Genomic DNA, 13,603 nt, shown 5'->3' with positions numbered 1-13,603 from the left:
TTTGTCTCTCTTGAAGTGATCTTAGGTTGTACTTGACTATTTTTTGAGCTGTAATATTATTCTCATTTGCTTAGCAAAAAAAAATAATTATGTAATGAGTTCTTATATTTAACAAAGCAATTGATTTTCATAATTTGTTTATTTAATTTTGTTATTTTATTATGGTTGCTTCTTTTAGGTGATTGTACTTGAAAATGTATGAAATAAAATGCGAAATACATTTCTTAATTTTAGTGCCTCTGAAAACATTTCAGGACAAAGTCTCAAATTGCACCTAAATATAATTATTTACAATATAATAAATTTCCCTTAATAATATTTCGAGGAAACATTATATGGTTGCCCCTAAATAATTGTGGTTTTTAGAACAACTATTTATATTGCCTCTAATTATATTTCGAGACAAACTTATAGGGTTGCCTCTAAATATATGTGGTTTTCAAAAGCAATTTTTTATATTGCGTCTAATTATATTTTGAGGCAAATTTATATGTTTACCCCTAAATAGATTTTTTTTGAAGCTACTTTTTATATTGCCTCTAATTATATTTTAAGGCAAGATTATATGATTGCCTCTAAATGTATCTGTTTTTAGAAGCAACTTATTAAATTGCCTCAAAAAGGGGTCTTTCGAGGCAACCATTAATTAGTGACGGACTTATTAGAGGAATCCACTTTTTTGCTTCAAAAACTCATTAGAGGCTACATCCCCGTTTTTAGAGACAATTATGGCTTGCCCCTGTATGCAGTTTTTTTAGTAGTGATAGATTCAATAATAATTCACAACATGCTTGTTCACACATCAAACATGAATTCTCAACACTTTAAGTTCACATGATTCATAATTAACAAACATCATATAATCCTCATGGAATAGGTGGTCACCCTAGTCATGTAGGTACCTTGAATACCTAAGTACGGGGGCCACTTTGCAAATCACGACTCAAAGCTAGAAATCACCTCCTATAATTAAAATAATGAAACTTAATTAATATCCATGTTTACTAAATTTCCAGCAACTTTGTTTAGTTTTAAAACACTTGAATTAATTATAACTTAACCGTTCATTAATAAAATAATAGTCTCGTTTGAACGATTAAAACCCTAGCATGAAATTAATTTATTTTCATGCATAAAACCATTAAAAATCGACGTTTTAAGTCTTTATAATATTCTGAAAAATATAATTGATTATCATAATTAAGTTCATCATCTAATTATTCTAATCAATCGCCCATAAAGCTTAGATTAAAACTCTAATCATAGTTTGTAATTAAAACCATTAAAACTAAAAAAATTGAGGCTTTAATATATATTTTAAATCTGAAAATTATAATATTTCAATTCAAAACATTCTTCAATAATTAAAACATACAAATCATAAAAATTTGGTGTTCATAACCGATCCCAGCATTTTCATTAATCAAAACCAACAATTGTGCAGGTGCGCCCGCACCCAGAAGTGGTGCGCGCGCACCAAGCCCCTTCGCAGTTTTCCAAATTGATGTTAAGCCTTTCTGCACCTCCAACGCCTCAGAGGCGTGCGCCCGCACCGAAGACGAAGTTTTAATTTCCCAGTTTTCTCTCACTCATTGGTGCGTCCGCACCCAATCCGGGTGCGCCCTCGAAGACCCTTATTTGTGCGCCCGTACCAACGTCCGGGATTCGAATCTTTTAGATTTTTTTGTTCTTTTTTGGGAAATAGTATAAATACTCACTTTTCCCCACTTTTTAGAACACCTTATTTTTTCTTAGTTTTCAGATTTTAAAAGTTCTAGAGAGAGAAATTAACACTTAGTTTTAGTTTATTTGCTTTGATTATTCAACTCCAATTGTAGAATCCTTTGAAGCTTCAAGTAATTTCTTTCCTCTTTGCTCTTGTTCTTTCAATTTTGCTCTTCAATTTTGTTCTATTTATTATCGTTGTCAATTTCTACATACCTAGAATTTTATAATAACATGCTTGTTTGATTTTGGTGATTTTGATTTCGTTTTTGCTTAAAAGAATGCTTCTTTGTTTGAATTGCATACTTGGATTGTTGTCTCTTTTCATGGCTTGTGAGTAGTTACTTGCTCGGGTTAGGGGTGAAGCTTGGGAATGAATTAGGTATTTTAAAGGGAATTCATGTTGATGTTGTGATTAAACATTGATTTGATGATTAGGATATCCACGTCTTGTTAGATTAGTAGTTGCAAATGCTAAATCTATTTAGTTGATTGGAATACTTCATGTTAGTTTGGCAAGAAATTGTGCATTAGTATGAGCATGTGTGTAAACTAGTTCTAATTGTTAGTCACTTAGTCTAGGGGTCATGCGAAACCTCTCCCCCGGATTAGGCAACTTAATGTACTCTATCCGAGAGGCGGTGAATGTAACATTTTCCGGTTTTCCCCTAGCTTATTCCCTATTGTTTGACTTGTTAATTAGTGTAGAATTATTAGTTTATATAATCCAATTTACATTCCTATTCTGAGCTAGCTTGACTTAGTTAAATTCATTCTCACCGTTCTCTTGGGACGATCCCAAACATGCCTCTACAATCAATATAGTTGGTTAGTTAGGTGTTCTTACAAAATTTTGTTTGATTGAGTGGTACTCGTTCAACGACACGAAAATAGCTTGTCAATCATTCCTCTGTACGTCGCTTGATTCACACTTTTTCCATTTGGATCATCATTTAGTCTGGTGGCAGTTCCCATGGGAGTGTGATTAACTTAAGCAGATTCTAGCTCGTATTTCTTTAGGAGTTCCTTCACATATTTTTGTTGGTGGATCATAATTCCTTCTTCGTTTGTTTGATTTGCAAGCCAAGAAAGAAGTTGAGTTCCCCCATCATACTCATTTCAAATTCCACTAGTAGAAAAATCGTCATGTGCTTCCCTCCAAGTGCGGCTCATTTAGTAAATTGGTAGGACTTGAGAGCATAAAAAAATAAAGAAAAAATACATTTTCACAAGTGCAGGCTAATTTTAGAAATTTGGCAGCACTTGAGTTCAAGTGCATGTTTTAAACTCAAGTGCAGGCTAAATTTACAAAAGAGCTGCACAAAATTTTTCCCAAAAACACATCATTTCTCGCTTCTTCTCCTTCCTCTTCTCTGTTTACTGCTTCTCCCTAAAACATTTTTTCATGTCGCCGCTTCTCCTTCCCTTTTCCCACCGATGCGTCGCCGCAGCCGTTCCCCAATCGCCGCTGCTCTTTCCCCTCTTTGGTTCTCTGCGTGCTTGTTTTGTTCGTCTCAGGTAATCATCTCTCCCTATCGTTACATATTTATGCCGAAATTAGTTTGCAAATCCCTTTTCGAATCTGTATTTCTTATTAAAAATTAGGGTTTCAATCTCAAATTCGCAAAACTAAATTTAATGTTCGGATTTTCATATGAAATTGGGGCTTCTTCGTTGTTACCTTCTTTCTCCATGGGCGATTGCGGTCGTGCCATCAAAATTTTAGTCTTTCTCGCATATTCTAATTAAAATAATTCAAATTTTCTTCTTGTTCATACTATTTAAGTAATACTTTATATATAGTTCTTAATTATTTAATTTCTTTATTTTTTTGTTTGATAAATTTCAAATTCATTTTGTTAATTATAGAGTTCGTGTCAGAGAGAACAGAAAAATATGTTGTTGAGAAGAAACTGATGACATAAGACGAATGTAAAGAGGATTAATTAGTGATTCTAAATAAATTCTACCAACTCTAAGTAATCGTTGGTCAATGTTTAAATTCTGGTAAGCGATAATATGTTTAAGGTTAGGATCAATTTCAATAAAATGTTATCCCTCATTCCCTTGCTTTTCGTTGTTAGGGAAAATGTTCAAAGTTTTGTATATGAATTGAGAATAACATTTCTAGTACTTTGGTATTAGTTTAGCCAAACTTTTTATTTGACATACTTTCACAGGAAACCATTTCTTGGTTAAGTTAACTAATAATGTTGGTCTGGATTGCCTACTGCTCCCACCTTAATTGCATAAATGGTGTCCTCAAGTAAGCTGCTTGATATTCCAAAGCTTTCATTCCATCTCCAAACTACATTTATATTAGGATAATAAATAATGAACATAAATGTTTATTTGATTTTAGTAATTCGAGGTGATTGTCATGACTGCAATCAGTGTTTGGCTTAATGTTTAGAGCTGAAAGTTCTGAGACATCTGTTTTAATGCAAAGAATTCTTACTTGAATTTTCATTTTTTCACTCATTTATAATTGGCAGTTGATTGGTGCCGGTGGGTTATGGACTATGAAAAACTATGGAAGAAGCCTCGTAGGTTGTGATTTTTTACCCTGTCTGGAGCCTAGGAAGTTGTATAAACGTAAGAAATCTTACTTTGGGTTTCGTTAATTTGTAGTAATAATTAATGTGGAATGCTTGAACACTCATATGCTGTTGTGTTTCACACTTTTCAGCTCCTGTAAAGTCAAATGGTTACCTGCTTGTCCTAACTAATGGTGGTCTTAATCAAAAGCGGGTTGGGGTTTGGTCTCTCTCTCTCTCTTCATTCTCTCCCTCCCCCCAGAACAGTTCTAATCATACCCTTTATTTTGACTGAGTCTATAACAAACAAGTTTTAACAGTTTTTTAGCATCTAGTAGAATATTTTATAGGCAAAATTTAAGGTTTACTGGGTGCAGTCAGGTACCATCCAATTTCAATAGCTTATTCATATATTATTTAATTCTTCTGATGTTCTGTGTTGATGGACCATTTGATCAACTAGCATATGTTTAGTCTTGAAATTCACAGTTCATCTGCTATATGTTTTCTTCTGTTGATCAGCTGTTTTGCTTAACACTTAGTCGTCAGTCGTCACTTCTATTATAACAATAGTGGAACAAATACTACAATCTGAAGTATATTTTATTCAGGATACTCTGTGATCCTATTGGAACTATGTCTCACCATATATCAAATTATGTCTCCACTTATGATGGTTTTTTGCAAATAAATCTGAACATGCATGTAGTCGTCTTGCTAACAATTACTATATTATACTATACTCCATAGAACATTTATTATATCTTTCACACCATCGCAATGGGGACCTTCAAGATGTTATGTTTGTAAACATCTTTGCTCTAAGATTTTACTATTTCTTATGCATTGGGATTCATTTTGGTAAACATCTTTGCTCTAAGATTTTACTATTTCTTCTGTGGAATGTTACACCTTGTTGTCACTAATAATGTGGATAGGTAAGTATGCCATTTTTAATTTTTGGGTTGTGAAAAATGAATGATTGAAATCCACCAATTTCTGTTTTGAATACAGATATGTTATATGGTGACTGTGGTCTGGATCATTAATGCGACTCTTGTGATCCCTAAACTTGACAAGAGGTTATTTTGGCAAGACTCAAGGTATACATTGTTTTTTCTTTTCACTTGACATGAAATAGGGTGACCTAAAATTGGAATTATCTATCTCTTATTCTAATCTCTCGGAAAATTGGTTGCAGCAACTTTGCAGATTTTTTTTTATCCAGACCATTTCATTGCTAATGATATTAAAGTAGTTCGGAAGCTACCTAAGGAACTTTTGACTTGTCCTAGAGAAGTGAAGCATTTTCGTAGTTGGTCTGGGTAAAATCAAATGTGGGCATTAGAATAACATTAGGAATCTGTTTTGCTAACTACTCTTATCCAGATTTTTTCACATTGCCCAACCAGAAATCAGGTTGCAGGGTTATCCCTCCTAGCTTTCTCCATAACAGCTTTGCCATTGTAACTCTTTATTTTAACACTTCCATTTACCTCCTACATCAGGCAACAGATCAGCAGCAACAACAGATCAAAAGCAGCATATTAGAGAAGCAGTTGTGAAACTGATCTGCTGCTGCTTCCGATCTGCTGTTGCAGATCTGTTGTGAGCAGATCAAAACCAACAACATATCATATCAGTAGTTCTGAATCTGATATGTTCCTACTTATGATATGATGTTGCTGCTACTTTCGATATGCTGTTCAAGCCCAATATTGTTGCTCACTCTATTAAATCTCTTTCTCGTTTTTCATAATCTACATGCTCCGATTTGCTTTGCATTTGAATTTCGGTTAATAAAATAGACTGACTACTGGTTTTCTTATTTTGTGAAGAGTCTTTTCAATGTTGAAAATGATCCAATCAAGAAAAAATATTTCTAAAAGTTGTGGGCATAAGATTCAGGGATTTCATGCAAGGCCAAGTTAGTGAGTGGTTGGATTACTAAAACGAGACAGAGAGTTTGAAATCAGTGAAGGTAAATGATTTCAATTTATAAATATTTTCATTAGTTGTTATTAGCTCAAAAACTTACATTTGTCTTGCATGCATTTTATTTGTGATACCAAGTGTGCACAACAAACAGGCAATACGGATTGCGGCTACTACGTGATGAAGCTCATGTACGATATAGTCACAAGATCTCGAAAAGGTACACATTATACTATAACTTTATATAACTTGACTAAAAGTACGTGAGAACTAGTCTTAGAAACATTAAACTAAGTCTAATAAACATGTAGGGGTTTAAAATATTTATTTAGGTTCATTAGTTGAAAGTTGGGAGTGAAATACGTCATTTTAGTCGAAATGTTACTTATAATGATCAAACGAGCCTTATATGTTCATAACTTGACCAAACGTAGGTGAGAATCAGTTTTAAAGTCATTAAACTAAGTATATTAAACATGTAAAGGTTTTAAAATACTCATTTAGGTTCATTAATTGAAAGTTGAGACCGAAATAAGCCATATTTGTCAAAAATGTGGCCTATAATGATTAAATGAGACTTAAATTTGCATACCTTGACCAAAATAGGTGAGTATAAGTCTTAGGAACATATAACTAAGTATATTAAACATCTAACTCGTTTAAAATACTTATTTAAGTTCATTAGTTAAAAGTTCAACCAAAATAAATTATTTTAGTCAAAATGTGACCTATAATGATCGAACGACCCTTCAATGTGCATAAATTGACCAAAGTAGGTGAGAATGAGTCCATGAAACATTAAAATAAGTATATTAAACATTTAAGGGTTTAAAATATTAAACATTTAGGAAAATTTGTAACTAATAATCCAACCTTTGTCCGATTTTCTTTAATTAAGCCTACCTATGCGATATTTCAAAATAATCCAACCTTTATGACCCAACTAATTATTAAGCCTAGATGACCAGCTACCTGCTACAAAGTCAACGTTAAAAACGTTGACAACCTAAAGTTGGTTTCCCTCCTAAAATATTGGACACATCATCATCACTTGCCACCTAAACAAGGATTTCATTTTTTTCAAAAAACCCTTAACCCTTCTCTTCTCTGTACCGTATTTCAATTCCTCTCTCCTCCATTACTGCTGCTTCAACCACAATTGTACTGGTTCATGACATCATCAACGATTTTCTTGTGGAAATAGGTAACTTCATCAACGCGCATTCAAATTTCGTCTCCAAAATCGTACAATTGAAGGTGAACTTACGAACCTTAGCGTTTTTGTTCCTTTTTTGGTAAATTTTGAATTTTGGGCTTCCTTGATGGTCGGTTCGTAAAAACCCGAGCTGTTGCAATAATATAGTTTTTTTTATGTTGTGGGATGTTGGTTATTGTGGTCTTGTTGAAAATTTAGAAAGAAAAAAAAAACCTTGAATTTGAAGAATATCCAACACGCAATTGCTTTACCCCAGCCATAGCAATTGCTGATTATTTTTGATGAACTTCGAATGGAGAGGTATGACCGTATGAGGGATCGACAATGGTGGAGAAGAGGTAGAAGAGAAATAATGGAGAGGAGTGCAGAGATGAAGCAGAAAATCACAGAGGAGAGAGAAACGAAAATAAAAATAGCAATTAAAGAAAATAAGGGGGAAAAAAAATAAAAAAAAATTAAAATTGTTATATGCCACGTAAGGGTGAATACCGCCTATAGCAGGTTAGTAACTTGTTAGGCTTAATAATAGTAGTTGGGTCATAAAGGTTGGATTATTTAGAAATATCGCATAGGTAGGCTTAATTAAAGAAATCGGGCAAAGGTTGGATTAATAATTACAAATTTTCCAAACATTTAAGGGTTTAAAATACTCATTTAGGTTCATTAGTTGAAAGTTCGGATCGAAATAAGCCATTTTAGTGAAAATGTGACATATAATGATCAAACGAGTCTTATTTGTGCATAAATTGACAAAAGTGGGTGAGAACGAGTCTTTGAAACATGAAGCTAAGTGTATTAAATTTGTAAAGGGTTTAAAATATTTATTTAAGTTCATTAGTTGAAAGTTAGGAGCGAAATAAGCCATTTTAGTCAAAACGTGACCAATTATGAACTAACGACGCTTAAATGTGCATAACTTCACCAAAATGGTGAGAATGAGTCTTTGAAACATAAAACTAAGTGTATTAAACATGTAAAGACTTTAAAATACTCATTTAAGTTCATTAATTGAAAGTTAGGACCGAAATTAGCCATTTTAGTCAAAACGTGACCGATAATGAACTAACGAGGCTTAAATGTTCATAACTTCACCAAATGGATGAGAATTTATTTGAAACATAAAACTAAGTGTATTAAACATGGAAAGATTTTTAAAATACTCATTTAAGTTCATTAGATGAAAGTTGGGACCGATATTAGCCATTTTAGTCAAAACGTGACCGATAATGAACTAATGAAGCTTAAATGTGCATAATTTCACCAAAATGGGTGAGAATGAGTCTTTTAAAGATAAAACTAAGTGTATTAAACATGGAAAGACTTTAAAATACTCATTTAAGTTTATTGGTTGAAAGTTGAGACCGAAATTAGCCATTTTAGTCAAAAAGTGACCGATAATGAACTAACGAAGCTTAAATGTGCATTTTATCAAAAACAAAAAGCTTAAATGTGCATTACTTCACCAAAATGGTGAGAATCAGTCTTTGAAACATAAAATTAAGTGTATTGAACATTGAAAGACTTTAAAATACTCATTTAAGTTCATTAGTTGAAAGTTGGTACCGAAATTAGCCATTTTAGTCAAAACGTGATCGATAATGAACTAACGAAGCTTAAATGTGCATAACTTCAACAGAATAGTGAGAATGAGTCTTTAAAACATAAAACTAAGTGTATTTAACATGGAAAGATTTTAAAATACTAATTTAAGTTTATTGGTTGAAAGTTGGGATCGCAATGAGGCATTTTAGTCAAAACGTGACCGATAATGAACTAACGAAGCTTAAATGTGCATAACTTCACCAAAATGGTTGAGAATGAGTATTTGAAACATAACACTAAGTTTATTAAACATGGAAACACTTTAAAATACTAATTTAAGTTCATTAGTTGAAAGTTGGGACCGAAATTAGCCATTTAAGTCAAAACGTGACCGATAATGAACTAACGAAGCTTAAATGTGCATAACTTCACCAAAATGGTGAGAATGAGACTTTGAAACATAAAACTAAGTTCATTAAATGGAAAGACTTTAAAATACTCATTTAAGTTCATTAGTTGAAAGTTGGGACCGAAATTAGCCATTTTAGTCAAAATGTGACCGATAATGAACTAACGAGGTTTAAATGTTAACTTCACCAAAATGGGTGAGAATGAGTCTTTGAAACATAAACTAAGTTTATTAAACATGGAAGGACTTTAAAATATTTATTTAAGTTCATTAGATGAAAGTTGGTACCGAAATTAACCAATTTTATTATTATACGGTTCATTATTTCTTTGTTATGAACAAATTAAGTCTTAATTTATTGTAAAATTTAATATTTATAATATAACTAAAGTGTATATATATTTTTTGATGGTCCTTCTTTTTAAGGTATTAAATAATCTGAGGTAGCGGCCTTTCACCTTTGAGGAGATAGATGAAGTTCGAGAAATGTTGGTAAACTTCATTACCAGTGATTGTCTTTGATATTTTCTTCTAGTGAATCTTAAATTACGGATGCTAGCTAGTTTTCATATGATTGTAATGTAATCGACTTTTATATTTACAATTATATTCTATTTAATTTAATTATATATATGTTAGTGAATTAAACAGGATTCTTTTTTTGGACTTGTAAGCAGCAGGTCAATTTTCATAAATTTCATCATATCGTAAAGTAAATATAAAATATTTATACAAATAAACAAGGGAAGGAGATATAAACAAAATGCAGGGTCGTTTATCTGCTTGGCTAGTCAAACACGGGTTAGTTCATAGATCCTTGGGTTTTGATTACCAAGGAATAGAGACTTTACAAATAAAGCCCGAAGATTGGCATTCCATTGCTGTTATTTTATATGTATATGGTTACAATTATTTACGATTGGATACTTTTTATATGATGTATGGAGGTTAATCAGTGGCGTGGTCCAATTGTAATATGTAGCAGGGAAATCGGTTAACAACAAATCTATCAAGTGCGGCTCATTTATAGGCCAAGTGCGGCTCATTTATAAATCAAGTGCGACTCGTTTTTATGCTTGTGCTGCCCATTTCTATGTCAAGTGCGGGCTCATTTTTAAATTTGGCAGCACCAAATATGTCAAGTGCGGGCTCATTTTCAATATTGGCAGCACCAAATATGTCAAGTGCGGGCTCATTTTCAAAATTGGCTGCACCAAATATATCAAGTGCGGGCTCATATTCTAAAATTGGCAGCACAAAATATGTCAAGTGCGGGATCATTTTCCAAATTGGCAGCACTTGAAACATCAAGTGCTGCCAATATTTCGGCAGCACTTGAAACATCAAGTGCTGCCAATATTTTGGCAGCACTTCAGAAACATCAAGTGCGGGCAGGCCATGTGCTGCACATGTAAAAGCCCGCACTAAACCCCTTAAAATGAGCCCGCACTTGAGGTTTTTTCCTCTAGTGTTCAATGCTAATCAAGTTAGAAAATTCCTTGCACAAGATTTCGTTAGTTGCTCCAAACAGTATATCATCAACATAAATTTGAATAACTAATAAGTCAGTTCCTTTAGGTTTTAGAAATAAGGTTTTATCTATTATGCCTCGTTTAAAAAAAAATTGTAAAAGGAACTTTGATAATCTTTCATACCATGATCTAGGAGCTTGCTTCAGCCCATAGAGAGCTTTGTCAGGTTTATAGATATGATTTGGAAATTCAGGATTTTCGAAACCAGGAGGTTGTTCCACATAGACATCCTCTTCTAAGAAACCATTTAAGAAAGCACATTTTACATCCATTTGATACAGTTTAAATCCCATGAAGGCTGCAAAAGCAATTAAGATTCTAATGGCTTCTAGTCTAGCAACATGAGAAAAAGTTTCTTCGAAGTCAATACCTTCCTGTTGATTGTAGCCTTTGACGACTAACCTTGCCTTGTTCCTGATAATCGTTGCATGTTAATCTTGCTTGTTCTGGAACGCCGATTTTAGTCCTATCACCTTCTGATGCTTTGGCTTGGGTTCCAAGTGCCACACTTTGTTCCTTTTGAATTCATTAAACTCTTCTTGCATGGCAGTTATCCAGTCAACATCTTCCAAAGCCTCATTGTGGTTTCTTGGCTCAATTATGGGGAGGAACGCGTGGAAGGCACAGGAGTTCCTCATTCGGGATCTTGTCTGAGTTCCTCTTCTAATATCACTGATAATGAGTTCCATTGGATGGGAACTTTGATGTTTCCATGGTCTAGGTTGAAACTGGGAAACAGGGGTTGCCTTGTCTCTTCTGTTTCCTGAGTTTCCTGTTGAACTGTATGCTGTTCCACAGGTTCAGGAGTCTCCTCTGGTTCCTCTGGATCAGGAGTTCTTGGATCCGCTGTGAGTTCCTATATGACAGGAACTCCCTGATTCTGTTCCTCTTGAACAGGAACTTCTTAATTTTGTTGTGCTCTTGGTTCAACAGGTTTTCTAACTTGAAGGAACTCTTCATCATTATTTGTAGCACGAATTAAACCAATTTCGAAATCCTCTTGTTTCTGAACTTCATCAATTTTGTTAGTCTCATCAAAAATGATATGTACACTCTCCTCTATGCACATTGACCTTTTATTATAAACTCTGTAGGCTTTGCTATTTAAGGCATATCCTAGGAATACAACCTCATCTCTTCTTTCATCAAAAAGTTCCTTTTGCCATTATTGAGGACAAAGCATTTGCACCCAAAAGCTCTAAAATATGAGATGTTGGGTTTAATTCCTTTTAACAATTCATAGGGGGTTTTATTTAATATGACACGAATCATGACTCAATTTACAATATAACAAGTTGTGTTAACTGCTTCTGCACAAAAGTTCCTTGGTATGGAACTGGCAATCAACATTGTTCTGTCCATGTCTTCCAAGGTCCTGTTCTTTCTCTCAACAACTCCATTTTGTTGTGGAGTCCTGGGAGCAGAGAAATTGTGATTCATACCTTGTTCCGTGCAGTAGTCATTGAACTTGTTATTTTCAAAATCTGTTCCATGATCCGATCTTGTGTGAATCAGTTTATGTCCTTTAGTTCTTTGTATTTTCTTAGAGAAAGAAATAAACTCATCAAAAGTTTCATCTTTACTAGTTAAGAAAATCTCCCAAGTAAACCGAGAATAATATCAACAATAACTAAGACATATCTTTTTTCACTTATACTTTGAATGCTCATTGGTCCACACAAGTCCATATGGATGAGTTCCAGTGGTTTCGTTGTGCTGACCATTTTCTTGGACTTGAAAGAGCTTCTGACTTGTTTTCCTCTGGTACAGGCATCACAAAATTTATCATTTAGGAACTTGATTGAAGGCAGGCCTCGAACCAGTTCCTTTGATCTTAGTTTGTCAGGCAGTGAGAAGCTAGCATGTCCAAATCTCTTATGCCATAATAGTGGATCATCTTCAATAACACTGAGGCATGTTAGGTTTTTCTTTGGAACTGTATTGAGATCCACAGTATATGTGTTCCCTTTACGAGTTCCTTCCAAAATAACCTTCCCAGTGTCATTGCTAATAATTTGACAGTTTCCAGAAGTAAAACTTACAGAGTTTCCCTTGTCACAAAGTTGGGAAATACTTAACATAATGTGCATGAGACCCTCGACCAAAAATACATTATCAATGGCATGGGAACTTGACCTTCCAACCTTTCCAATTGCAACAATTTCTCCTTTCATGTTGTCTCCAAAGGTCACAGTTCCTCTATTGTAGGGTTTTAGTGATAGAAACTTTGATTTATCTCCTGTCATGTGCTTGGAACACCCTCTATCGAGATGCCACGAGCTGTTCGCCCTCACCAGAACCTGTAAAAGAATCAGTGATTAGTTACAGGAACTCGGGTTTCCTCAAGTTCCTTTTCAACTATAATATCTGACTTCTTAATCCATTTTTGTTTCACATAATTTGAATTTTTTTCATCTTTTTCCTTTTTCTTGGAACACTCATTACTGACATGATTACCATTCCCGCAAAAGAAACATACTTTTACACTAGGCAGTTCCACATACTTTTTGGCTTTACTGTGACTCTTTTTGTATGAGAAGCCTAGCCCTTCAGTTTTCTTAGATTGAGCATTCTCAATCCATTTAGGAGGATCCTTATGTGGTTGTTTGTGAGCTTGAGCAATGGCTAGTTCCTTTTCTAGTTTTTCTTTCTGTTCCTTTACTGTAATCAGGTCATTGTTTAATTTCTCTAAATCGACATTAAAAAA

The 13,603-nt window shown here is 33.8% G+C and overlaps 1 protein-coding gene across 7 annotated transcripts; it reads left to right on the top strand.

Moving 5' to 3' along the window:
- The first annotated feature begins 3,030 nt into the window (after positions 1–3,030).
- On the top strand, positions 3,031–10,012 carry LOC130464083 (rhamnogalacturonan I rhamnosyltransferase 1). Of its 7 annotated transcripts, none has more exons than XR_008924388.1 (8): positions 3,031–3,243; positions 4,221–4,320; positions 4,415–4,487; positions 5,277–5,365; positions 6,101–6,243; positions 6,336–6,417; positions 7,402–7,454; positions 9,791–10,012. XR_008924388.1 is itself a non-coding variant. In XM_056833480.1 (8 exons), the coding sequence occupies exons 1-5, from the start codon at positions 3,163–3,165 to the stop codon at positions 6,192–6,194; spliced, it is 426 nt and encodes a 141-aa protein (XP_056689458.1). In that variant the 5' UTR covers positions 3,031–3,162; the 3' UTR covers positions 6,195–6,243; positions 6,336–6,417; positions 7,402–7,454; positions 9,791–10,012. The 7 variants fall into 7 exon arrangements, 3 of the variants coding, with proteins under 3 accessions (XP_056689458.1, XP_056689456.1, XP_056689457.1); XM_056833480.1 differs by having other exon boundaries at positions 4,415–4,476; XM_056833478.1 differs by having other exon boundaries at positions 4,415–4,482.
- The last annotated feature ends 3,591 nt before the right edge of the window (positions 10,013–13,603 follow it).

The sequence above is a fragment of the Spinacia oleracea genome, chromosome 6 (genome assembly GCF_020520425.1).
Source record: "Spinacia oleracea cultivar Varoflay chromosome 6, BTI_SOV_V1, whole genome shotgun sequence".
NCBI classification, from domain to species: Eukaryota; Viridiplantae; Streptophyta; class Magnoliopsida; order Caryophyllales; family Amaranthaceae; genus Spinacia; species Spinacia oleracea.
This window is presented reverse-complemented; position numbering and strand designations above follow the sequence as displayed.

Excerpts from the sequence above, each read along its gene's own strand:
- LOC130464083 (XM_056833479.1), top strand. The coding sequence starts at position 3,163 with ATGCGTCGCCGCAGCCGTTCCCCAATCGCCGCTGCTCTTTCCCCTCTT. Across the intron at positions 4,321-4,414 it reads GCCTAGGAAGTTGTATAAAC|CTCCTGTAAAGTCAAATGGT; the intron begins GTAAGAAATCTT and ends CACACTTTTCAG. Across the intron at positions 5,366-6,100 it reads TTATTTTGGCAAGACTCAAG|AGTCTTTTCAATGTTGAAAA; the intron begins GTATACATTGTT and ends TATTTTGTGAAG.